The 27,369-nt window shown below is 41.6% G+C and overlaps 1 protein-coding gene across 4 annotated transcripts; it reads left to right on the forward strand.

Moving 5' to 3' along the window:
* Window positions 1–25,758, forward strand: LOC115207211 (sodium- and chloride-dependent GABA transporter 1). Of its 4 annotated transcripts, none has more exons than XR_003880939.1 (16): window positions 1–418; window positions 1,585–1,969; window positions 2,262–2,393; window positions 2,710–2,810; window positions 3,198–3,307; window positions 3,500–3,632; window positions 4,118–4,252; window positions 5,166–5,269; window positions 6,194–6,318; window positions 9,035–9,147; window positions 11,766–11,897; window positions 15,640–15,742; window positions 16,087–16,187; window positions 19,064–19,231; window positions 22,447–22,614; window positions 25,551–25,758. XR_003880939.1 is itself a non-coding variant. In XM_029774182.1 (15 exons), the coding sequence occupies exons 2-15, from the start codon at window positions 1,744–1,746 to the stop codon at window positions 22,552–22,554; spliced, it is 1,791 nt and encodes a 596-aa protein (XP_029630042.1). In that variant the 5' UTR covers window positions 1–418; window positions 1,585–1,743; the 3' UTR covers window positions 22,555–24,327. The 4 variants fall into 4 exon arrangements, 2 of the variants coding, with proteins under 2 accessions (XP_029630042.1, XP_029630044.1); XR_003880940.1 differs by having other exon boundaries at window positions 25,566–25,758; XM_029774182.1 differs by lacking the exon at window positions 25,551–25,758 and having other exon boundaries at window positions 22,447–24,327.
* The last annotated feature ends 1,611 nt before the right edge of the window (window positions 25,759–27,369 follow it).

A 27,369-nucleotide genomic window follows, 5' to 3' on the forward strand; every position in this document is an offset into this window, starting at 1 on the left:
TCTCAGTGGTGGAAATGTTGGACACGGGGAGGGTCGACTTTCAGATGACATTGACGCTATGTAGATGAGAACGGGGATTTGTGCTCCGTGTAACAACCCTGGCCGCTGAAGATAGACGGTGTTACGAGGTGAAGCTGCTGCCTTTTCGTGGTGTTGTTTCCCCGCTCTGCTCTCCTCTCATCTGCTTGGCTCTCTCCTTCAGCATCACCAAGCTAACGGACAGCACCACTCACACCTTGTTTCTGCTTTCCTGCAAACTCACCTTTCCCATCAGGATCATAGTTTAGTTCTGCTTATCTATCTCTAAAAAAATATATATATATTTGATTCGGTTAGAAGCTTCACGAACACAACTTTTAGAAGAACGCACGGATACTATACCATGTCCCACAATTCTGGCTGGCACATCAGTTTGATTGTAAGTACAGAATTTACGTTTAACAGTGTGGGAAAACTTCATTGCGATGGTCAGAACATTGGACAGAACAGTGTGAACCCATTTGGGGATGCGGAGTTGCTGTCTCGGTGGGGAAAAACGGTGTTTCAGATGTTGCGCACTGAGTAGCCGAGGTGATTCGCCTACAGTGGATAAATCAATGATATATATATATATATATATATATATATATATTTTAATCCATGCAACTTCAAAGAGAGTGATAAATCACATCATTCTACATTTGATTCGTTTTTTGAAGTTCCATAATTCATCGAATATCATCAGCAAATGTGAAAGGAAGCGTAAGGAGAGTGACTGACGCGTAAAGCTTGTCGCTTTTGTTTGCGGGCACTTATCCATCTCCATCCCCTTCCATAAATTTCAACGAGCTGAGGGGCAAAACGGGGGATATTTCACCATTATACTACAGATATAGAGGCACGGTATTATTCAAACAAATAAATGCCTAAAAATACCAAAAGCATGACGTTGCCTAGCCAATGTTTCCACAATCCGCACATTGCGTTTTGACTTGTAACAGGAACGATTTTTTATTTATTTTTATCAACCAATTTACTTTTGTCTCACATTTATTATGAATAATTAAAGAAAACTATATTCAAAGTATTTAACCTCGGATAATTAACAGATTAATATGAATGCTTTGCATTCAGTTTTTATTTATAACGTTACACTTATTTGGGTGCATACATTCTAAGCCATAGCGTGTGAATGAATGTAATTTATCTTTTTTTCTTGTCAAATTGATGGTTGAGTTCCTCTGCAATTAACCATCCAAATGCTGAATAATTGGACAGCTGTGATCGCCTCCTCCTCTTAACAGTGTTAAATGACCTGTCGGCGGAATGTGTGCTGTTTTAAAGCCGTATAAAGGAGACATTGAGAGTAACGACGCTGTAAATCAACCTGGCTGGTTAAAAAGCACCACAGGGTCCTCTTGTGATCTCTTGTCCCCAGCGCCAACAAAGTGACTCAATGAAAACTCTTCAAAACGGCCCATTTTCAACGCTATACTTTCATTTGGATAATTCCCGTGTTAATGCAATATTATGTAAATATTTAAAGGGTCCTATCGTTATTTAAATTTCCTATTTGGTAACATTCTCTTGCTCTTTTTTTCCCAGGTTCGCTTTTAACTTCCTCGGTGTTCCCGCTCCTTCACATCCAACGGTCCACCGGCTGGGTAACGACCCGTGAAGCTGCTGTCTACGTGGATCGGTGGGGTTAAAATCTTCCAACCGCCTGCCACCCTCGCCAGGAAATCTAACATTAACCAGAGAGACATGGCGACTAATGGAACTAAAGCCTCGGATGGACACGTTTTAACGGAGGTGAATGCGGAGCCTAATGACAAACCTAAAACATTGGTCGTAAAAGTCCAGAAAAAAGAACTTCCCGAAAGAGAAAACTGGACTGGAAAATTTGACTTTCTCCTGTCTTGCGTCGGGTACGCAATTGGACTCGGAAATGTCTGGAGATTTCCTTATCTATGTGGGAAGAACGGAGGAGGTAATCAAGATGTCGGCGCTTTTCCGTGGTTTCAAAAAACAGAAGGAGGTTTAAAACTTGACCCTTCAAACAGGGAATGTGTTCTGGGTCCCTCATTTAAATAATCCCAATGGTCTTTTTCTCTCCAGATTGAGCGTAATTATCATTAATTTTAGGCGCATCAGTGTGATGCAAAAATATGTTGGCTTCATCTCTTTATCTCTTTGGATGATTTGAAATGTTCCCGGTATATCAATGCACTTTAATTCACCATTATATTTATTTGTTTACTTACCTTTCACCTTCCATTCAGGGGCCTTCTTGATTCCCTACTTTTTGACGCTCATATTTGCTGGTATGCCCCTGTTTCTGCTCGAAACGTCCCTCGGTCAGTACACATCGATTGGAGGACTTGGAGTGTGGAAACTGGCTCCCATGTTTAAAGGTAAATCAAAACACTACGTTTAGAGGTTCAACTGAAATACATCTCAATATATTCCGTAAAACAATTAGCTCTCCTCATCCAATACTCTTTTTTTTTTACTGGTTGTCAATAAACACACACAAATATCTGCAATTTCAGTGCGTGTCTCCTCTCCCTGTTGTATTACAGATTAAACCACATATTTAATATAACTTGCTAAAGCTATTTTATGTTAAAAAAAAATCTCCAATTACTCAAGGTGTCACATCATTTAATTTAATTTTATATTAACTGCCAGTATATACATTCCTAACGCTACTCTTCCCTGCTGTTCTAGGTGTTGGCCTAGCCGCTGCTGTCCTTTCTTTCTGGCTAAATATTTATTACATTGTCATCATTTCCTGGGCTATATACTATCTCTGGTCCTCCTTTACTTCTGTGAGTATGATGGATATTACTGATTTTCTATGAAAAAAAGTTATAAGTACAAAACAAAAACAAAAAAAACACGAATTAATGTGAGGTTATTGCATTTCGTTCACTGGGAGGTTTTAAAAAAGGAAAAGCACATTTCCCTGATGAATGTCTTTAAGTAGCATGACTGAGAACTGAAAGAGCAGGGGCATAGGCCCCTTCCTTCAGTGTTATCCATTTGAATGCTGAAAAGAAAGAAATACTGTTTCTTTTATGTATAGTTAATTCAAAGATATCGAATTTGGCCATCAGTACCCTTTCAAAAAATAAAATGTGGTCATGTCGCCTGGGTGAAAGAGATGGGCAAAATGACAAAAAGTGAGAGAAAACCCCCCGTCTTTGTTATTCCAGGAGCTACCATGGCAATCATGTGGAAATTCTTGGAATACAGAGCGCTGTTACACCAACTACAGCATCCCGAACGCTGTCAACCTCACCAGCGCCGTTCAGGAATTCTGGGAGTAAGAACAAGTATTTTATGATATTTTTAAAAAGTTTGGTTGTTTTTTTTTGGCTCTGGTTAGACCACACACAGTGTAGAAAATAATGAATGGGTTTGTAGTTGATGAAAACGGATGTATAAACCAATTGTATTGATTGGTTGATTGATTGGTTGGTTGATAGATTGGTTGATTGGTTGATTTGTCCTATAGACGTAACATGCACCAATTGACGGATGGTCTGGAGAAGCCTGGGGAGATCAGAGCGCCTCTAGCCATCACGCTGGCCATCGCTTGGGTCCTGGTTTATTTCTGCATCTGGAAAGGTGTCGCATGGACCGGCAAGGTAAGAGGCTGCCACTGACTAAATTCAGAGAGTAGGGGCTAAACCGCACTGAGGAATCTTGACATTGGATTTTGGCAGCCATATTGGATTTTGGCAGCCATGTTGGATTTTGGCAGCCATGTTGGATTTTGGCAGCCGTATTGGATGTTGGGGGGGGGGGATCCAGCATGTCCCCTGGTAATTTGCAAAAGCAAGAGGCATGGCTTTAGATTCAAAATCCATTTAAGAAACATTTGACTGGAAAAATGGCTGTTAATCCATGCATGGGTCCTAACTATAGTAATGACGTAAGGAGGGGTGGCATAGCTCCGTTGTCTTGTATTTTAACAAGTCCCTCCCTCCCTCCCCCTCTCTCTCTCTCCCTCCCTCCCTCCCTCCCTCCCTCCCTCCCCCTCTCTCTCTCTCTCTCTCCCTCCCTCCCTCCCTCCCTCCCTCCCTCCCTCCCTCCCTCCCTCCCTCCCTCCCTCCCTCCCTCCCTGTTTCAGGTGGTGTACTTCTCAGCCACGTACCCCTACTTCATGCTCTTCATCCTCTTCTGTCGCGGCATCACTCTCCCCGGAGCCATCGATGGAATCCTCTTCTATATCACGCCCAACTTTGAAAAGCTCAAGGAATCAGAGGTAGCTAGGCTTTATCAGTGAACAGATACAGAGGTAGCTAGCCTTTATCAGTGAACAGATACAGAGGTAGCTAGCCTTTATCAGTGAGCAGATACAGAGCTGGCTAGCCTTTACCAGTGAACAGATACAGAGCTGGCTAGCCTTTATCAGTGAACAGATACAGAGGTGGCTAGCCTTTATCAGTGAACAGATACAGAGGTAGCTAGCCTTTATCAGTGAACAGATACAGAGGTAGCTAGCCTTTATCAGTGAGCAGATACAGAGCTGGCTAGCCTTTACCAGTGAACAGATACAGAGCTGGCTAGCCTTTATCAGTGAACAGATACAGAGGTAGCTAGCCTTTATCAGTGAGCAGATACAGAGCTGGCTAGCCTTAACCAGTGAACAGATACAGAGGTAGCTAGCCTTTATCAGTGAACAGATACAGAGCTGGCTAGCCTTTATCAGTGAACAGATACAGAGCTGGCTAGCCTTTATCAGTGAACAGATACAGAGCTGGCTAGCCTTTATCAGTGAGCAGATACAGAGGGAGAATGGATGCTGATTGCTGTTTGTGATGCTGTGAGTACCAGTGTGTTTTGAATATCAGTGTGTTTTGACTTGCAGTGTGTTTTGACTTGCAGTGTGTTTTGACTTGCAGTGTGTTTTGAATATCAGCGTGTTTTGACTTGCAGTGTGTTTTGACTTGCAGTGTGTTTTGACTTGCAGTGTGTTTTGACTTGCAGTGGGTTTTGACTATCAGTGTGTTTTGACTATCAGTGTGTTTTGACTTGCAGTGTGTTTTGACTTGCAGTGTGTTTTGACTTGCAGTGTGTTTTAACTTGCTGTGTGTTTTGAATATCAGTGTGTTTTGACTTGCTGTGTGTTTTGACTTGCTGTGTGTTTTGACTCTCTGTCTCTCTGTTCTCATCAGGTGTGGTTGGATGCTGCCACTCAGATCTTCTTCTCCTATGGGCTGGGGCTGGGATCACTGATTGCTCTGGGAAGCTACAACCCATTCAATAATAATGTTTACAGGTAGGTTAAAATCTACAACACCGTTCCATCCAGCGATCAGTTTATATTCTGCCTCTGCTAATGAGAGAGAGAGAGAGAGAGCGAGAGAGAGCGAGAGAGCGAGAGAGAGAGAGAGAGAGAGAGAGAGGAGAGAGAGAGAGAGAGAGAGAGAGAGAGAGAGAGAGAGAGAGAGAGAGAGAGAGAGAGAGAGAGAGAGAGAGAGAGAGAGAGAGAGAGAGAGAGAGAGAGAGAGAGACTTTTGAGAGTGTAGTGTTTACTAATGTTTCCCTTGTTTATTTCCCTTTTCTTTATTGTCTATTCCATTTGCTTTGGCAATGTAAACATATGTTTCCCATGCCAATAAAGCCCTTTTGAATTTAATTGAATTGAGAGGGTGGGAGAGAGAGAGAGAGGAGTGGTGAGAGCGAGAGAGGGTAGGAGAGAGAGAGAGGGTAGGAGAGAGAGGAGGGTTGGAGAGAGAGAGGGGTTTGGAGAGAGAAAGAGATAGAGAGGGGGTGGGAGAGAGAGAGAGAGAGTGGTGAGAGAGAGAGGAGTGGTGAGAGAGAGAGGGGGTGGGAGAGAGGGGGGTTGGAGAGAGAGAGAGAAAGAGATAGAGAGGGGGTGGGGGAGAGAGAGAGAGACAAAGAGAAAACACATCTCTCAGCTGTCACATCATCTCTGTCTCTCTCCTATGTTCAACTCTGGCACCGAATGAACAAACACCCCATCTCTGAAATGAATAGGTCAGTCCATTGACATTGCAGTAACACTCGGCTATAGAATGCAAAACACTCCCCCCCTCCCTCCCCCCCTCCCTCCCTCCCTCCCTCCCCTCCCAATTTTAAATGTGCTGTGGTTTGATAAGGCTTCCATATCAGTGTGACAACAGACGTTCCAAACCCATGCTTTTTTGTTGTTGTTGTCTTTCTCTCCATCTCCCTGCAGAGATTCTGTCATTGTGTGCTGCATCAACTCGTTCACCAGCATGTTCGCTGGCCTAGTCATCTTCTCCATTGTGGGCTTCATGGCCAACGTGACTAAGAGGCCTATAATAGAAGTAGCAGCCTCAGGTAATTACCGTTTCACTACTGATAAAGATCTTTAATGAAACAATACAGGACTTAGCGTATTATTAATCAAATGGCCACCTGGACTATTTACATTGACACCCCCCTCCCTCCATTTTGTTTTTTACACTGCTGCTGCTCACTGTTTATCATCTATGCATTGTCACTTTACCCCGACCTACATGTACAAAATAACTCAACTAACCTGTACCCTCGCACATTAACTCTGTACCGGTACCCTCTGCATATATCATCATTATTGTTATTTTAACTTTTTATTTTTAATTTGACAATTTTTTACTTTTAGTTTATTTAGTAAATATTTTCTTAACTCTATTTCTTGAACTGCGTTGTTATTTTAACTTTTTATTTTTAATTTGACAATTTTTTACTTTTAGTTTATTTAGTAAATATTTTCTTAACTCTATTTCTTGAACTGCGTTGTTATTTTAACTTTTTATTTTTAATTTGACAATTTTTTACTTTTAGTTTATTTAGTAAATATTTTCTTAACTCTATTTCTTGAACTGCGTTGTTATTTTAACTTTTTATTTTTAATTTGACAATTTTTTACTTTTAGTTTATTTAGTAAATATTTTCTTAACTCTATTTCTTGAACTGCGTTGTTGGGTAAGTATGCATTTCACGGTAAGGTCTACACTTGTATTCAGGAGCATGTGACAAATGACGTTTTGATTTGAGCAAAGAAATAAGAGCAAATCTTGGAAGAACAGTAGGACTCACTGTAAAACCATGGACATTGAAACACTTCTCTAAATGGGTATTTGAACAGGAATGGGCTGTGCTGTCAGATCCTGTCTTTAACTGTCTGTCTGTGTTGTGTTATCAGATCCCGTCTATAACTGTCTGTGTTGTGTTGTCAGATCTCGTCTCAAACTGTCTGTCTGTGTTGTGTTGTCAGATCCCGTCTCTAACTATCTGTCTGTTGTCAGATCCCGTCTCTAACTGTCTGTCTGTGTTGTGTTGTCTGATTCTGTCTGTCTGTGTTGTGTTGTCTGATTCTGTCTGTCTGTGTTGTGTTGTCAGATCCCGTCTCTAACTGTCTGTGTTGTGTTATCAGATCCCGTCTCTAACTGTCTGTCTGTGTTGTGTTGTCAGATCCCGTCTCTAACTGTCTGTGTTGTGTTATCAGATCCCGTCTCTAACTGTCTGTCTGTGTTGTGTTGTCAGATCTCGTCTCAAACTGTCTGTCTGTGTTGTGTTGTCAGATCCCGTCTCTAACTATCTGTCTGTGTTGTCTGATCCCGTCTCTAACTGTCTGTCTGTGTTGTGTTGTCAGATCCCGTCTCTAACTGTCTGTGTTGTGTTGTCAGATCCCGTCTCTAACTGTCTGTGTTGTGTTGTCAGATCCCGTCTCTAACTGTCTGTCTATGTTGTATTGTCAGATCTCGTCTCAAACTGTCTGTGTTGTGTTGTGTTGTCAGATCCCGTCTCTAACTGTCTGTGTTGTGTTGTCAGATCCCGTCTCTAACTGTCTGTGTTGTGTTGTGTTGTCAGATCTCGTCTCTAACTGTCTGTGTTGTGTTGTCAGATCTCATCTCAAACTGTCTGTGTTGTGTTGTCAGATCTCATCTCAAACTGTCTGTCTGTGTTGTCAGATCCCGTCTCTAACTGTCTGTATGTGTTGTGTTGTCAGATCCCATCTCTATCTGTCTGTCTGTGTTGTGTTGTCAGACCCCGTCTCTAACTGCCTGTCTGTGTTGTGTTGTCAGATCCCGTCTCTAACTGTCTGTCTGTGTTGTGTTGTCAGATCTCATCTCTAACTGTCTGTCTGTGTTGTGTTGTCAGATCTCGTCTCTTAACTGTCTGTGTTGTGTTGTGTTGTCAGATCCCGTCTCTGTCTGTCTGTGTTGTGTTGTCAGATCCCGTCTCTAACTGTCTGTCTGTGTTGTCAGATCCCGTCTCTAACTGTCTGTGTTGTGTTGTCAGATCCCGTCTCTAACTGTCTGTGTTGTGTTGTCAGATCCCGTCTCTATCTGTCTGTCTGTGTTGTGTTGTCTGATCCTGTCTCTAACTGTCTGTGTTGTGTTGTCAGATCCCATCTCTAACTGTCTGTCTGTGTTGTGTTGTCAGATCCCGTCTCTAACTGTCTGTGTTGTGTTGTCTGATCCTGTCTCTAACTGTCTGTCTGTGTTGTGTTGTCTGATCCTGTCTCTAACTGTCTGTGTTGTGTTGTCAGATCCCGTCTCTAACTGTCTATCTGTGTTGTGTTGTCAGATCCCGTCTCTAACTGTCTGTGTTGTGTTGTCAGATCACGTCTCTAACTGTCTGTGTTGTGTTGTCAGATCCCGTCTCTGTCTGCCTGTGTTGTGTTGTCAGACCCCGTCTCTAACTGTCTGCCTGTGTTGTCTGATCCCGTCTCTGTCAGTGTTGTGTTGTCAGATCTCGTCTCTAACTGTCTGTGTTGTTGTCAGATCCCATCTCTAACTGTCTGCCTGTGTTGTGTTGTCAGACCCCGTCTCTAACTGTCTGTGTTGTGTTGTCAGATCCCGTCTCTGTCTGCCTGTGTTGTGTTGTCAGACCCCGTCTCTAGCTGTCTGCCTGTGTTGTCTGATCCCGTCTCTAACTGTCTGTCTGTGTTGTGTTGTCAGATCTCGTCTCTAACTGTCTGTGTTGTTGTCAGATCCCGTCTCTAACTGTCTGCCTGTGTTGTGTTGTCAGATCCCGTCTCTAACTGCCTGTCTGTGTTGTGTTGCAGGTCCTGGCTTGGCATTCTTGGCCTACCCCGAGGCAGTAACCCAGCTGCCTATCTCTCCTCTCTGGGCGATCCTCTTCTTCTCCATGCTGCTTATGCTGGGAATCGACAGTCAGGTGAGGAAACAAAAGCTATTTGATTTTCTTGTTTCTGTTGTTGTTTTGTGTTGATGTGTTGTCGTTGTGTTTTCTGTTGTGTTCTTGAATGGGTGTTATGTGTTGTTGTTTTGTGTTGTGTTGTTTTGTGTTTTGTGTAACACCCATGGAACAACAAACAACAACACAACAACAACACAAATAACAACAAAACAACAACACAACATCACAACAACACAACCACATAACACAAAACAACAACACAACAACACAACATATGTGTTGTTTTGTGTTGTTGTTTTGTGTTGTTGTGTTGTTTTGTTGTGGTGTTTTGTGTTGTTGTGCTTGTGTTGTTGTGTTGTGGTGTTGTTCTGTTGTGTTGTGGTGTTGTTGTGTTGTTGTGTTATTGTGTTGTTGATGTCTTGTGTTTGTTGTGTTGTGTGTATGTTGTTTTGTTGCGTTGTTGTTGTTGTGTTGTGTGTATGTTGTTGCGTTGTTGTGTTGTGTGTATGTTGTCTTGTTGTTGTGATGTTGTTTTTTTGTGTTATTGCATTGTTGTGTTGTGTTGGACAATGAATGTAGTATTATCCATCTAATGCAGTGCTTGACTTGAATGAGTTGCATGATTGCAATACTGTTGGCCTAATATTCTATAAGAGGGGCAAGAAGTCAATTCCATCCAACACTGATCTACTCCATCTAACCTAGTAGTGATATTATATAATACTATAGCTCCACAGTAAACTACTATATCTAACCTAGTAGTGATATTGTGTTAATGTGTTGTACAGTATTATATAATGTGTTGTATAGTATTATATAATGTGTTGTATAGTATTATATAATGTGTGGTATAGTATTATATAATGTGTGGTATAGTATTATATAATGTGTGGTATAGTATTATATAATGTGTGGTGTGGTATAGTATAGTATTATATTAAGGTGTTGTACAGCATTATATAATGTGTTGTATAGTATTATATAATGGGTTGTATAGTATAGTATTATATAATGGGTTGTATAGTATTATATAATGTGTTGTATAGTATTATATAATGTGTTGTATAGTATTATATAATGTGTTGTATAGTATTATATAATGGGTTGTATAGTATAGTATTATATAATGTGTTGTATAGTATTATATAATGTGTTGTATAGTATTATATAATGTGTGGTATAGTATTATATAATGTGTGGTATAGTATTATATAATGTGTTGTATAGTATTATATAATGTGTGGTATAGTATTATATAATGTGTTGTATAGTATTATATAATGTGTGGTATAGTATTATATAATGTGTGGTATAGTATTATATAATGTGTTGTATAGTATAGTATTATATAATGTGTGGTATAGTATTATATAATGTATTGTATAGTATAGTATTATATAATGTGTGGTATAGTATTATATAATGTGTGGTGTAGTATTATATAATGTGTGGTGTAGTATTATATAATGTGTTGTATAGTATAGTATTATATAATGTGTTGTATAGTATAGTATTATATAATGTGTGGTATAGTATTATATAATGTGTGGTATAGTATTATATAATGTGTTGTATAGTATTATATAATGTGTGGTATAGTATTATATAATGTGTTGTATAGTATTATATAATGTGTGGTATAGTATTATATAATGTGTTGTATAGTATTATATAATGTGTTGTATAGTATTATATAATGTGTGGTGTAGTATTATATAATGTGTTGTGTAGTATTATATAATGTGTTGTGTAGTATTATATAATGTGTGGTATAGTATTATATAATGTGTTGTATAGTATTATATAATGTGTGGTATAGTATTATATAATATGTGGTGTAGTATTATATAATGTGTGGTATAGTATAGTATTATATAATGTGTGGTATAGTATTATATAATGTGTAGTATAGTATTATATAATGTGTGGTATAGTATTATATAATGTGTGGTGTAGTATTATATAATGTGTGGTGTAGTATTATATAATGTGTTGTATAGTATTATATAATGTGTGGTATAGTATAGTATTATATAATGTGTGGTATAGTATTATATAATGTGTAGTATAGTATTATATAATGTGTGGTATAGTATTATATAATGTGTGGTGTAGTATTATATAATGTGTGGTAGTGAACGCCCCGCCTCACACACTGGTAGCAAAACATCTTAGTGTACCCCATCTAGACAGCGGAGAGACATTTTTAAAAGTTTTAGTTAAAATTTTGTGTAATTCTTCACATTTTGTTATTGAGTGTAGAGAAAATGTAAAACATGTTTTCTGCAATTCTACACAAATCGCGTAGAGAGAAGATTTTTTCAATTGTATACCTCATAACAGGAATATGAGTTTTCAATACCCGGGAGGTAATTCCACCATGACTACTAAGTTTAGATAGCTGGCCGGTAGACTAATTAACCCAATCCCAAAAAGGTTTAGCTGACGTGGGTCTATTGTGTGAATGTCAGTGACTGACATAACAAGAGAAACACTACTGAACCACAGCCCTGTTTATTCTACTATTCTACCTAGCAACAGTAAGTTGAGACCCCAACTGATTTCCTGCGGGAAATTGATCCGAAAAGCCTTTGAAAGGGGGGACCTGATCTAATGTGTTTTATGTTTATGTGTAGTTCTGTACGGTGGAGGGCTTCATTACTGCGTTGGTGGATGAGTTCCCCAGGGCTCTGAGAGGAAGAAGAGAACTCTTCATCGCTGCCGTCTGCCTGGTCTCTTATATCATTGGCCTGTCCAACATCACACAGGTATAGTACACACACACACACACACACACACACACACACACACACACACACACACACACACACACACACACACACACACACACACAGTCCAGTTCACTCACATCTAGTCCAGTCCAGTCACATCCAGTCCAGTCCGGTCACATCTAGTCCAGTCCAGTCCAGTCACATCTAGTCCAGTCCGGTCACATCTAGTCCAGTCCAGTCCAGTCACATCTAGTCCAGTCCGGTCACATCTAGTCCAGTCCAGTCCAGTCACATCTAGTCCAGTCCAGTCCAGTCACATCTAGTCCAGTCCAGTCACATCTAGTCCAGTCCAGTCCAGTCACATCCAGTCCAGTCCAGTCACATCTAGTCCAGTCCAGTCACATCTAGTCCAGTCCGGTCACATCTAGTCCAGTCCAGTCCAGTCACATCTAGTCCAGTCCGGTCACATCTAGTCCAGTCCAGTCCAGTCACATCTAGTCCAGTCCAGTCCAGTCACATCTAGTCCAGTCCAGTCCAGTCACATCTAGTCCAGTCCAGTCCGGTCACATCTAGTCCAGTCCGGTCACATCTAGTCCAGTCCAGTCCAGTCACATCTAGTCCAGTCCAGTCCAGTCACATCTAGTCCAGTCCAGTCCAGTCACATCTAGTCCAGTCCAGTCCAGTCACATCTAGTCCAGTCCAGTCCAGTCACATCTAGTCCAGTCCAGTCCGGTCACATCTAGTCCAGTCCAGTCCAGTCACATCTAGTCCAGTCCAGTCCGGTCACATCTAGTCCAGTCCTGTCACATCTAGTCCAGTCCAGTCCAGTCACATCTAGTCCAGTCCAGTCCAGTCCAGTCACATCTAGTCCAGTCCAGTCCAGTCACATCTAGTCCAGTCCGGTCCGGTCACATCTAGTCCAGTCCAGTCACATCTAGTCCAGTCCAGTCCGGTCACATCTATTCCAGTCCAGTCCAGTCACATCTAGTCCAGTCCAGTCCAGTCACATCTAGTCCAGTCCGGTCACATCTAGTCCAGTCCAGTCACATCTAGTCCAGTCCAGTCACATCCAGTCCAGTCCAGTCACAACCAGTCCAGTCCAGTCACATCCAGTCCAGTCCAGTCACATCTAGTCCAGTCCAGTCACATCTAGTCCAGTCCAGTCACATCTAGTCCAGTCACATCCAGTCACATCCAGTCACATCCAGTCACATCTAGTCCAGTCCAGTCACATCCAGTCCAGTCACATCCAGTCCAGTCCAGTATTTTCAAAGATAAGTTGTCATATCATAATTCAAATAGCCTAATTACACCAGGAAAAAATGTGTAAAAAGTGAAATAATAAAAGAATGTGTAATAACAGTAGTGTTCTTGCTGAGATAAACACGTTAATTAGCCTCTATTTTAGCCCACTGTAGGGGATGGGAATTGTTCTAATGGCTATCAGCTGTTGTGTTAGACCAAATAAATTAAACAGATAAAATCTCCCGAAGACAAGATGACATAGCCTAAATCTGCTCCCCCTTACATCCAACCCAAATGATATTTCAATGTGTTGTCGCCCCTCCACCTGAATCAGTTACACATTTGGGTTCACAATCTGTTTGGGCAAAAATAATGTTCATTATTGCAGTGAGATAAATCAGGTCACCAGAATCCCTGCTGAGCTAGTGACCAAAGGAGGTGAATAATGGCCTGTGGATCAGGGTTTATGCTAATGCTACAGGGTTAATGCTATAGGGTTAATGCTACAGGGTTAATGCTACAGGGTTAATGCTATAGGGTTAATGCTACAGGGTTAATGCTACAGGGTTAATGCTACAGGGTTAATGCTAATGCTACAGGGTTAATGCTATAGGGTTAATGCTACAGGGTTAATGCTACAGGGTTAATGCTAATGCTACAGGGTTAATGCTACAGGGTTAATGCTACAGGGTTAATGCTACAGGGTTAATGCTAATGCTACAGGGTTAATGCTATAGGGTTAATGCTACAGGGTTAATGCTACAGGGTTAATGTTAATGCTACAGGGTTAATGCTACAGGGTTAATGCTACAGGGTTAATGCTCCAGGGTTAATGCTACAGGGTTAATGCTACAGGGTTAATGCTACAGGGTTTATGCTACAGGGTTAATGCTACAGGGTTTATGCTACAGGGTTAATGCCTCTGGTTAAATCAATAGTATAGCCTATTATCATATGCTGCCATAAGGAAGCATTCAGCGACAGTGCGGTGGCAGTCCGGTGGCAGAAAGGTGACAGTCCGGTGGCAGAAAGGTGAAAGTCCAGTGGCAGAAAGTTGGCAGAAAGGTGGCAGTCCAGTAGCAGTGCGGTGGCAGTGCGGTGGCAGTGCGGTGGCAGTGCGGTGGCAGAAAGCTGGCAGTCCGGTGGCAGAAAGGTGGCAGTCCGGTGGCAGAAAGGTGGCAGAAAGGTGCCAGTCCAGTGGCAGAAAGGTGGCAGAAAGGTGGCAGTGCAGTGGCAGTGCGGTGGCAGTCCGGTGGCAGTGCGGTGGCAGTGCGGTGGCAGTGCGGTGGCAGAAAGGTGACAGTCCGGTGGCAGTCCGGTGGCAGAAAGGTGGCAGTGCGGTGGCAGATCTCCCAGGTGAAGCTGGCGCTGTTACACTGCTCGTGATGTAGAACAGCAGATTTTCGAAAGATTTGGAGGCACAGTTGAAAAGTGAACTCTCTGACTATTGGCCAGATTAATTAGGAAATAAAAGCAGTATTTTTCAATGAGAAATTAGAGGTGTGCCGTGTGAAGAGGGTATAATCCGTGTGAAGAGGGTTCAATCCGTGTGAAGAGGGTCCAATCCGTGTGAAGAGGGTCCAATCCGTGTGAAGAGGGTCCAATCCGTGTGAAGGGGGTCCAATCCGTGTGAAGGGGGTCCAATCCGTGTGAAGGGGGTCCAATCCGTGTGAAGGGGGTCCAATCCGTGTGAAGGGGGTCCAATCCGTGTGAAGGGGGTCCAATCCGTGTGAAGCGGTTCCAATCCGTGTGAAGAGGTTCCAATCCGTGTGAAGCGGTTCCAATCCGTGTGAAGCGGTTCCAATCCGTGTGAAGGGGTTCCAATCCGTGTGAAGGGGTTCCAATCCGTGTGAAGAGGTTCCAATCCGTGTGAAGAGGTTCCAATCCGTGTGAAGAGGGTTCCAATCCGTGTGAAGAGGGTCTAGTGTGTGTGAAGAGGGTCCAGTGTGTGTGAAGAGGGTCCAGTGTGTGTGAAGAGGTTCCAGTGTGTGTGAAGAGGGTCCAGTGTGTGTGAAGAGGGTCCAGTGTGTGTGAAGAGGGTCCAGTGTGTGTGAAGAGGGTCCAGTGTGTGTGATGAGGGTTCAATGTGTGTGTCTCATGCCCCATGCGTGAGAGTCTAAGGCACTGAGATGCAGTGCCATTATCACATCTGTCACTGGAGATTCATGTCTGCATCCCTCTTGGATTGAAATAATCGGCCTAATCAGTTGTTCACCTCAGCTCTGCAGTACCAGTCTAGCGTTGCATCTCCCTCCACCCTTCACTAGCGCTGGGCTCCAGAGCCCTGCAAATTCCCAGGGAGACAGGCAGGCAGCTAGGATCAGTAACCCTCCACCAGCTACCACCACTGGTGCTCTCAACCCTCACATTATTCCACGTCACCAGTTTAATAGGCTACATCACATCTCAGTCGTTCTATCTCCTGTCCTCTATATCCCCCATGACTCCCCGTCTTGCTGGTCTCGTTCGGCCTCTCTCTACACTTGGGAACCTGTATCCAACACTCTTTCTCTGTTCTCTTCTCGCCTAACAGGGTGGGCTGTATGTGTTCAAGCTGTTTGACTACTACTCTGCCAGCGGCATGTGCCTGCTCTTCCTGGTCTTCTTCGAGTGCGTCTCCATATCCTGGTTCTACGGTGAGTCAGGGAGTCAGTTACCTCACTTCCTGTTAGAGCTACGGTGACATCGCTAACCTGACTGATGTACAAAGATGTTGGGGCTTGCTCAATGTAATGGTTCGATTCCCACGGGGGGCAGTACAAATGTATGCATTCACTACTGTAAGTCGCTCTGTAAGTCGCTCTGGATAAGAGCGTCGGCTAAATGACTAAAATGTAAAAATGTAAAAAAATGTCTATGTAAAAGGTTTGGGTGTTGGGCAGCTCATACCAAATTCCATATCTGCTTCCAATGAGTGCAGGTACTTGTCTTCCATCACAGGACCTTTGACCTACAATGTCCTGTCTTGTATATGTTGCAGGTGCTGATAAGTTCCTTGCCAACATTGAGGAGATGATTGGCTTTAGGCCCTGCCTGTGGTGGAAGCTGTGTTGGGTCGTGTTCACTCCTCTCATCGTGGCTGTAAGTACTCTCTCGTCTTCTCTCTCTCTCTCGTCTTCTCTCTCTCTCTCTCTCTCTCTCTCTCTCTCTCTCTCTCTCTCTCTCTCTCTCTCTCTCTCTCTCTCTCTCTCTATATATATATATATATACTGCTCAAAAAAATAAAGGGAACACTTAAACAACACATCCTAGATCTGAATGAAAGAAATAATCTTATTAAATACTTTTTTCTTTACATAGTTGAATGTGCTGACAACAAAATCACACAAAAATAATCAATGGAAATCCAATTTATCAACCCATGGAGGTCTGGATTTGGAGTCACTCAAAATTAAAGTGGAAAACCACACTACAGGCTGATCCAACTTTGATGTAATGTCCTTAAAACAAGTCAAAATGAGGCTCAGTAGTGTGTGTGGCCTCCACGTGCCTGTATGACCTCCCTACAACGCCTGGGCATGCTCCTGATGAGGTGGCGGATGGTCTCCTAAGGGATCTCCTCCCAGACCTGGACTAAAGCATCCGCCAACTCCTGGACAGTCTGTGGTGCAACGTGGCGTTGGTGGATGGAGCGAGACATGATGTCCCAGATGTGCTCAACTGGATTCAGGTCTGGGGAACGGGCGGGCCAGTCCATAGCATCAAGGCCTTCCTCTTGCAGGAACTGCTGACACACTCCAGCCACATGAGGTCTAGCATTGTCTTGCATTAGGAGGAACCCAGGGCCAACCGCACAAGCATATGGTCTCACAAGGGGTCTGAGGATCTCATCTCGGTACCTAATGGCACTCAGGCTACCTCTGGCGAGCACATGGAGAGCTGTGCAGCCCCCCAAAGAAATGCCACCCCACACCATGACTGACCCACCGCCAAACCGGTCATGCTGGAGGAAGTTGCAGGCAGCAGAACGTTCTCCACGGCGTCTCCAGACTCTGTCACGTCTGTCACGTGCTCAGTGTGAACCTGCTTTCATCTGTGAAGAGCACAGGGTGCCAGTGGCGAATTTGCCAATCTTGGTGTTCTCTGGCAAATGCCAAACGTCCTGCACGGTGTTGGGCTGTAAGCACAACCCCCACCTGTGGACGTCGGGCCCTCATACCACCCTCATGGAGTCTGTTTCAGACACATGCACATTTGTGGCCTGCTGGAGGTCATTTTGCAGGGCTCTGGCAGTGCTTCTCCTGCTCCTCCTTGCACAAAGGCGGAGGTAGCGGTCCTGCTGCTGGGTTGTTGCCCTCCTACGACCTCCTCCACATCTCCTGATGTACTGGCCTGTCTCCTGGTAGCGCCTCCATGCTCTGGACACTACGCCAGCATTCAAAAGTGACCAAAACATCAGCCAGGAAGCATAGGAACTGAGAAGTGGTCTGTGGTCCGCGCCTGCAAAACCACTCCTTTATTGGGGGTGTCTTGCTAATTGCCTCTAATTTCCACCTGTTGTCTATTCCATTTGCACAACAGCATGTGAAATTTATTGTCAATCAGTGTTGCTTCCTAAGTGGACAGTTTGATTTCACAGAAGTGTGACTGACTTGGAGTTACATTGTGTTGTTTAAGTGTTCCCTTTATTTTTTTGAGCAGTGTATATATATATATCTCCCCTTTCTCTGTCTTTCAACATTCTCAAGCAGAGCATTCAACATCAAATAAAATCAAATGTTATAGGTCACATACACGTGTTTAGCAGATGTTATTGCGAGTGTAGCTAAATGCTTGTGTTTATAGCTCCAACAGTGCAGTAATATCTAACAAGTAATATCTTACAATTTCAACTTCGGCAGAAGTCGTGACAGGAATGGAATTAAGAATATATAAATATATGGACGAACAAAGTCAGAGCGACATAGACTGATATACAGTAGAATAGAATACAGTATATACATATGAGATGAGTAATGCAAAATATGTAAACCTTATTAAAGTGGCCAATGATTTCAAGTCTATGTATATAGGACAGCAGCCTTTAATGTGCTAGTGATGGCTGTTTAACAGTCTGATGGCCTTGAGATAGAAGCTGTTTTTCAGTCTCTCGGTCCCAGCTTTAATGCACCTGTACTGACCTCGCCTTCTGGATGAAAGTGGGGTGAACAGGCAGTGGCTTGTGTGGTTGTTGTCCTTGATGATCTCTTTGGCCTTCCTGTGACATCGGGTGCTATCGGTGTACTGGAAGGCAGGTAGTTTGCCCCCAGTGATGCGTTGGGCAAACCGCACCACCCTCTGGAGAGCCCTGCGGTTGCGGGTGGTGCAGTTGCTGTACCAGGTTAGGATACAGCCTGACAGGATGCTCTCAATTGTGCATCTGTAAAAGTTTGTGAGGGTTTTAGGTGCCAAGCCAAATTCTTCAGCTTTCTGAGGCTGTCTGTGTGGGTGGACCATTTCAGTTTGTCAGTAATGTATATGCTGAGGAACTTGAAGCTTTCCACCTTCTCCACTTCTCTACTGTGGTCCCGTCGATGTGGATATGGGGGTGCTCCCTCCGCTGTTTCCTGAAGTCCACGATCAGCTCCTTTGGTTTGTTGACGTTGAGTGGGAGGTTATCTTCCTGGCACCACACCTCCAGAGCCCTCACCTCCTCCTTGTAGGCTATCTCGTCATTGTTGGTAATCAAGCCTACGACTGTTGGGTCATCTACAAACTTGATGATTTGAGTTAGAAGCGTGCGTGGCCACGCAGTTATGGGTGAACAATGAGTCCAGGAACTCCCTATTCCTTGCTAATGACAAGCATACCCATAACATGATGCAGCTAGTAATGTGTTGTTTTGGATTTGCCCCAAACATAACACTTTGTATTCAGGACATAAAGTTAATTTACAAATTTACACAATTGAGCCCTAAGGCTTATTTTCTAAATTGTGGTTGATTGTGTTGTGACCAGATTGTTCTTCTGTGTTCCAGGGTGTGTTCCTGTTCAGTGCTGTCCAGATGGTTCCTCTCACTATGAACAACTATGTGTTCCCCGCCTGGGGCCAGGGAGTGGGCTGGTGCATGGCCCTATCCTCTATGCTCCTGATACCAGGATACATGGTCTACATGTTCCTCAACCTCAAGGGGGATTACAAAGAGGTAACTCATCACCTTCTGTTTTCCTCAGCTGCCTTCAGAAAGTACAAGTACCGTTTGACTTTTTACACATTTTGTTGTGTTTCAAGGTTGGATTAAAATTGATTAAATTGTCTTTTTTTTTTGGTCAACGATCTACACAAAATACTCTGTAATGTCAAAGTGGAAGAAACATTTCTGAAAAATAAAACACTAATATATCTTGATTACGTAAGTACTCACACCCCTGAGTCAACACTGTTAGAAACACCTTTGGAAGCGATTACAGCTGTGAGTCTTTCTGGGTAAGTCTCTAAGAGCTTTGCACACCTGGATTGTACAGTATATGCACATTATTCTTTTAGAAATTCTTCAAGCTCTGTCAAGTTGGTTATTGATCATTGCTAGACAGCCATTTTCAAGTCTTGCCATAGATTTTCAAGCCGGTTTAAGTCAAAACTGTAACTAGGCCACTCAGGAACATTCAATTTTGTCTTCTTATTAAGCAACTCAAGTGTGTATTTGGCCTTGTGTTTTAGATTATTGTCCAGCTGAAAGGTGAATTTGTCTCCCAGTGTCTGTCCGAAAGCGGACTGAACTAGGTTTTTCACTAGGATTTTGCCTGTGGTTAGCTCCGTTTCTTTTTCGATGACAAGCATACCCATAACGTGATGCAGCCAGTAATGTACTGCTCCAAACATAACACTTTGTATTCAGGACATAAAGTTAATTTCTTTGCCACATGTTTTGCAGCAGTATTTAGTGCCTTGTTGCAAACAGGATGCATGTTTTGTAGTATTTGTATTCTGTACAGGCTTCCTTCTTTTCACTCTGTCATTTAGGTTAGTATTGTGCATTAACTACAATGTTGTTGATCCATCCTCTGTTTTCTCCTATCACAGCCATTAAACTCTGTAACTGTTTGAAAGTCACCATTGGCCTCATAGTGAAATCCCTGAGCGGTTTCCGTCCTCTCCGGCAACTGAGTTAGGAAGGATGACTGTATCTTTGTATTGACTGGGTGTATTGATACACCATCCAAAGTGTAATGAACAACTTCACCATGCTCAAAGGGAAATTCAATGTCTGCTTTTTTTATTTGTACCCATCTACCAATAGGTGGCTTTCTTTGCGAAACATTTGTAAACCTCCATGGTTTTTGTGGTTGAATCTGTGTTTGAAATTCACTGGTCGACTGAAGGACCTTACAGATAATTGTATGTGTGGGGTACAGAGATGAGGTAGTCATTCAGAAATCATAAACTATGTTAAACACTATTATTGCACACAGAGTGAGTCCATGTAACTTATTATGTGACTGAATACATATTGACTCAAGACATTCCAGCTTTTCATATTTTATAAATTTTGTAAATATGTCTAAAAACAATTTCGCTTTGACATTATGGGGTATTGTGTGTAAGCCAGTGAAACAAAATCTAAATTTAATCAATTTTAAATTCAGCCTGTAACACAACAAAATGTGTTAAAATTTTAAGGGTTGTGAATTCTTCCTGAAGGACTGTATATGTCTATCCTATTTAGCAGACAATTTTATCCAACGTGACTTACAGTCATGCGTGCCTAAATGTTTTACTTATGGGTGGTCCCGGGAATCAAATCGACTATCCTGGCATTTCAAGGGCTCTCCTCACATACTGTGTATACAGAGTCGACCTTAAAGCCGACCATTTTATGTCGAACAACTCCCATTTCATTCCCAAGATAACCATAGTGTGTGTCTCAGAAAGAGATCTGCCTGCAGCAGAGAGTTTGTCACAGGCTGCTGGGGTTTTCTACAATTTTTTAAATAGATGGGATGGCACCTAATCCAAAAATTAGTTTGGAATATTGCTCTTGGCGATTTACTGTTTTTATATTAATCCGCATAAATAATCGTTGGTGGTCTCAGAAATTCTGATAGAAAAGTTAGAGGACAGCAAATGTCGTCGATAATGTATTTTGTTGTAAGACATTAGTCATGGACCTACATAGACTTGGACATGGACAGAGACAGAGAGAGAGAGAGAGAGAATAATAAGTTGAAATTGATCATTGCTAACGTAAATTAGTTTTAATAGGCTACAGTAGGCTGTAGTTTAGGTATGTGATCTAATGAGAGAAAGAGAACTGCAGGTTTTCAGTCAATTTATGTAAGACGTTCAGTTGAGAAGTTCACAGACAGGAGTGTGAGGCTGGTCGGTCCCATGCCGCTACGTCTGTTGAGAAGGTCACAGAAAGGAGTGTGAGGCTGGTCGGTCCCATGCCGCTACGTCTGTTGAGAAGGTCACAGAAAGGAGTGTGAGGCTGGTCGGTCCCATGCCGCTACGTCTGTTGAGAAGGTCACAGAAAGGAGTGTGAGGCTGGTCGGTCCCATGCCGCTACGTCTGTTGAGAAGGTCACAGAAAGGAGTGTGAGGCTGGTCGGTCCCATGCCGCTACGTCTGTTGAGAAGATCAGAGAAAGGAGTGTGAGGCTGGTCGGTCCCATGCCGCTACGTCTGTTGAGAAGGTCACAGAAAGGAATGTGAGGCTGGTCGGTCCCATGCCGCTACGTCTGTTGAGAAGGTCACAGAAAGGAGTGTGAGGCTGGTCGGTCCCATGCCGCTACGTCTGTTGAGAAGGTCACAGAAAGGAGTGTGAGGCTGGTCGGCCCCATGCCGCTACGTCTGTTGAGAAGGTCACAGAAAGGAGTGTGAGGCTGGTCGGTCCCATGCCGCTACGTCTGTTGAGAAGGTCACAGAAAGGAGTGTGAGGCTGGTCGGTCCCATGCCGCTACGTCTGTTGAGAAGGTCACAGAAAGGAGTGTGAGGCTGGTCGGTCCCATGCCGCTACGTCTGTTGAGCTGCAGCTTGCAGTGAAAGGAACAGTAATTGCTAGTTCTGGTGTTGTCAAGGATGGAGCACTGCGGTCGTCACTGGCAACGAGATGAGCAGCTGTCTGCCCCTTTGTGTCAGTCAGTGCGGTCTTGATTGCTTAAATTGTAGCAATCAGTTCCTTGGTTAGTGTGTGCCAAGCACCAGGCGGAAAGACTTGATCTTACAGACACTGAGCCAGCTAGCTCTCTAGTGCATGATACAATGTATTACCAGCAATGTGAAAGCATAAAGATGCGTATGACATATAATTTTCCTTACAGCATCTGCATATAGCATGGTAATGTTGTAACTTTACAGCCTGAAGATGTCAGCACAGTGGTGTGACATATTTTGAATGTATCGTTCTTCTCTCCACATTGCAGCGTCTGCGGATAATGATCCAACCCCCGGTGATGGTGAAAGGAGAACGCCAGGAGAACGGCCCTGAGCAGACACCAGTAGCAGTGACCACTGAAGAGGCTTACATCTAAACCCTGTTCTATTCAGCCTGTCTCCGAGGCCAACTCTTTGCAGAAAACAACGTAATCAAGGTGAAGCACAACCAAGGGTTTGCATCCCAAATGGAACCCTATTCTATATATAGTGCACTACTTTTGACCAGGGCCCATATGGACTACTACCCAATATAGGCCCTGGTTAAAAGTAGTGCACTACATAGGGAATAGGGTGCCATTTGGGACATAGTTAAGAACTTCCATGTCTGATATCTAATTACCTACCTCCAGGGGAAACGTGACCAACCTGATTACAATTTACTTTTCATTTATTTTTCATTTATTTTTTTATTTTATTTTTTTATTTTAATTTGTTTGTCAACAGAAATAAGAAAGTCAAACAGCTGTTATTGTGATAGTTTTGTATTTCATATGCAAACATGTTAGTCTTTCTAAGATTGTTACCTAGGAAGTTACTATAAATTGAATTATAATTTAAATTTGGAGGCCCAATGTGATTCAACACTAACGTGCTAATTCAAGATATTGACTTAATTAATCTATAAAAAAATGAAGTTATTGTAAAGAGAGCCGTAGGCAGGGTCTGAGTTTTAGTCTGTCAGGAAGGGGGGGGGGGGGGGCTATAAGGAATGACTTCAGCTGTTATCACATTGGCTATTGTATCTTCATTCACCTCAGTGGATCTACAAACACATAGCCTGTTAGCTATACAATTAGCCGCGACACATTAACTCACATTAACTCAGCACCAGGATTAAAAAAATATATAATTGAATACGTACAGAGGTATCTGACAGCAAAAAAAAATGATTATATTAACAAAGGTCAACAAATAAGTTCGTTTTACATAATATATATTTTTTGCAGTTTTTACAGCTAATTAATAACCTGCAATTCTACACATTTTGCCATGCGGTGGAGAGACATTTTTACGGTTTTAAAGCTAATTTCCTGCAATTCTACACATTTTGCCATGTTAATATGATATCTGAGCGAGTGAGCAAATAAAATAAATTGGGGCCCCCTGGAGGTCAAGGCCCCTGGAGGTCAGGGCCCCTGGAGGTCAGGCCCCCTGGAGGTCAAGGCCCCTGGAGGTCAGGCCCCCTGGAGGTCAAGGCCACTGGAGGTCAGGGCACCTGGAGGTCAGGCCCCTGGAGGTCAAGGCCCCTGGAGGTCAGGGCCCCTGGGAATGTGCCCTGCATGCCCTGTCGGTAATTCAATCATGATTACTACAAGTTTAGATAACTGGTTAGACTAACTAGACAAATTAACCAATCTAAAAATGTTTAACTGAATTGGGCTAATTGATTGACTGTCACTAGCTAGGTTTCCATCCAATTGGTGACAGATTTTCATGCGAATACTCTAGAATCCACATAAAGAAAATATGCACATTATCACACCAGTGGTGTTTCCACCAAATGGACTTGTTACGGATGAAAAATCAGCACGTGATAGAATAGTGTACTTAAAATGTACTTTTTTTCACTCAAGTTTTCATGTAACGAATAAACAAAAAAAAACTAATGTTTCTGTTGCATTTTCAACTCTACCAATAGTTTTGTCACAAAAAAAAAAGAAATGGCTGTGTTAAATACATATACCAACAGCTCACAGATGCAGCTAGGCTAGTCTACATAATGAGATTATTATGGATAAGAGCGAGAATATTTTTATTTGTCAAACAACAGTCCAGCATCGATCATCATGTCAACGGAATAAGACCTTCCATATTTATTGGAAAAGAGCACCAAGACCATCACCGTGCTCTTTTACCCCCCCCCCCCCCCCACCCCCCTGTGAAGTTCATCATCATTTATTTAATATTCAGCCTAATGAACTGCATGCTTTCCCCCCGAGTCGTAGTGGGAGGACCAGACACCATATCATCGTGTGACTCCAAATTTACTTCAATATGATGGTTATTATATAAATATTTGTGCATCAAAGTAATTACCACCACCACCATTTCTCACAAAAACACATTTTTTTTACAGACACAAAAAACATCCCACCGTGTCGAACGAAGAAATTATCTATCGGCATGTATAGAAATTGTACTGAAACTTCCTGTTTCCATCACACCTGTCATGATTTTTTATAATTTTTTTACATGGTAAGGCTTTACTTGGATGGAAGTATGGTTAGTGACACATAACAAGAGAGAAACTGCTCATACACAACCAAGTTAAAAAAAATGTCACTTTTGTGTATTCAACTATTCTAATTCTCAACCGTAATTTGAGACCCCAAAACAAAAGTTTAAAAAATTAACTAAATTAAACTAATAAAAATCTAATTTGAAATAATTATTGAGGTTCGGACCTCAGTGTCCTCATATGTTCCTATGGCACCTTATTTATAAAAAGGAGAGATATACATTATAATCCGTACGAAAGAAATACAGAAAAAAAAACAATGTATTAAGTCGGCAAATTAATTCAATATGAAAATTGCAATAGTGGAATTGAATATTGACCAATTATAAACAATGACCATTATGGGAAAGTGCAACTGGAAAGGCAAATGCTCATATCTTTGTATAATATTATCACATACATGTATATTAACCTTTGAAAAGCACAAGGCCAGTATGGATCTCAAACCATCTGGCATGACATGACTGAAGTACCTGTTACAAAAAAAAAACACGGATTACCGTTACGTATACGAGAGACTGTTATAATTGTATCTTTGTTTTCTAAAGAACAATAACTTTGTATGTGTCAATAACTTGTTTTTAGAATCCTCTGTAGGATGTTTTGTATGTAAGAGCGAGACGGACCAAAATCATACGCATGTGAAAAGGGGATTAGCACAAACACAAATGACATGTGACACGGCCTAGATTTACAAACCGAAACTGAGAACATCCCTCACATCCCGTCGCTGCAGAGAACAGGGTACAATAAGCATTATTATCACAGAAGCAGCATTTGAGCAGTGATTGTCTAACAACTCTTAATAACCCAGATATATTGTTTTACTGCAATCATGTTTACCACATTTAGTGTCCAACTCCTCAGGAACAGCCGTGAAAAGTGACCAAATGATCTACTGAAACTACCGTGATGAGAGTTGTGAACGAAGACTTTCCTTCCTTCCACCAGTCAGTCAGTTAGTCATTCATTCTAGCCAGAGCCATGTATTTAGAGAGATGAGGTTTCTGCATTATGATGCATTAACATGACACTACAACATTCTATAACAGCCATGTTAGAACCCCATTAACACTACAACATTCTATAGCAGCCATGTTAGAACCCCATTAACACTACAACATTCTATAACAGCCATGTTAGAACCCCATTAACACTACAACATTCTATAACAGCCATGTTAGAACACCATTAACATGACACTACAACATTCTATAACAGCCATGTTAGAACCCCATTAACACTACAACATTCTATAACAGCCATGTTAGAACCCCATTAACACTACAACATTCTACAACAGCCATTTTAGAACCCCATTAACATTACATGGGTAATATTTAAATAATGCTATCTAAATGAATGTGTAGAATTAGAACAATTATTGAAAATGGGAACTGTTTAAATATATGGCTCTGTTAATGGCTATAGTCTGTTGTTATGACTGTACAGGTTTCCAATGTCATGATCTGAGAGAGAAACCTTAAAGATGGACTACAGCCTAACTTGACCAGAAACCAACAACAGGCCAATATTATTACTGAAAATATACCTTGTTTTTTTTTAAATTGAAAGACGAAACATATGAATTATCAAGTTGTTTGGCAATATATATATATATATATATATAGAAATAGATGAATATATACAGTATATGTCTAAATATATTTAGTTTGATTATATATTAATTCCACAAAATGATCAAAGTTGTATTTCTATAAGGATAAAACTTGTTTGTTTCCATGGCAGCTACAAATGACAAGGATCTGGTTTAAATGAGTCATTTTAGTCTCCGCAAAGATTATTATAACTAAAATGTGCAATGAATGAGGGTTCCCATTCATTTTGTATAAAGTTACCATACTGCAGTTTTCTGTCTTAAATGATGTTGTAAAACTCTACGGTGTTAAACGTGTAACTGTGGCCTCTGTGAATTGTCCGTATGACCTGATCTGTATGTCTACATGTTGAACAAAAAAAAATCTGTTTTGATTATGATTATCTCAGAAACTAAAGCACATACAGTATATTTCTGATATGTAAAATAATAAATTGCAATAATGATAATAGTATAATAATTAAATAATATATATACACACTTGTCTAGTCAAAAGAATCTTGTTTTGTATATTTCTAACAGTTTCATGGGCCTAATGTAAAATAGTCTATGTAAAAAAAAAATATATATATAATAAATGTCTTTAGATGGTGTTATATGAAAAAGCATGATTGCCATATATGTTATCTGCAGAAGTAAATAAAGAACTATAGATTATAGCGTCTGTTTCTCATCATATCTATAGTTTGGGGGGGACGAATATTATCTTTTGGTTTTTAGATTAGCGATTTTAGTAAATGTATCTAATTAAAATAGCATTATATATTGTATTACAGAGATTGAGTATATATATATATATATATATATATATATATATATATATATATATATCAGTAAAATGATTATAACATGACTCTGAGACTCGAGGACAGTGTAGTAAATCCGTTGCAGAATAAAACACTGATTTACGGTGGATGGACAATGGCATTCCTCTACAGTGTGAATCTTTGAATAAAGATTATACTTCTGATTTATTGTGGTGTGATTGGGTGTTTCACATTGTAGTACCTTTTACTTTGAATAATGAAATCGTTCTTAAATCATTAAATCATT

This window comes from Salmo trutta, chromosome 14, assembly GCF_901001165.1.
Source record: "Salmo trutta chromosome 14, fSalTru1.1, whole genome shotgun sequence".
Taxonomy (NCBI): domain Eukaryota; kingdom Metazoa; phylum Chordata; class Actinopteri; order Salmoniformes; family Salmonidae; genus Salmo; species Salmo trutta.

Coding starts and splice junctions, on each gene's coding strand:
- LOC115207211 (XM_029774182.1), top strand. CDS start 1,744: ATGGCGACTAATGGAACTAAAGCCTCGGATGGACACGTTTTAACGGAG. Junction 1,970..2,261: donor ATGTGGGAAGAACGGAGGAG/GTAATCAAGATG, acceptor CCTTCCATTCAG/GGGCCTTCTTGATTCCCTAC. Junction 19,232..22,446: donor TCAAGGGGGATTACAAAGAG/GTAACTCATCAC, acceptor TCCACATTGCAG/CGTCTGCGGATAATGATCCA.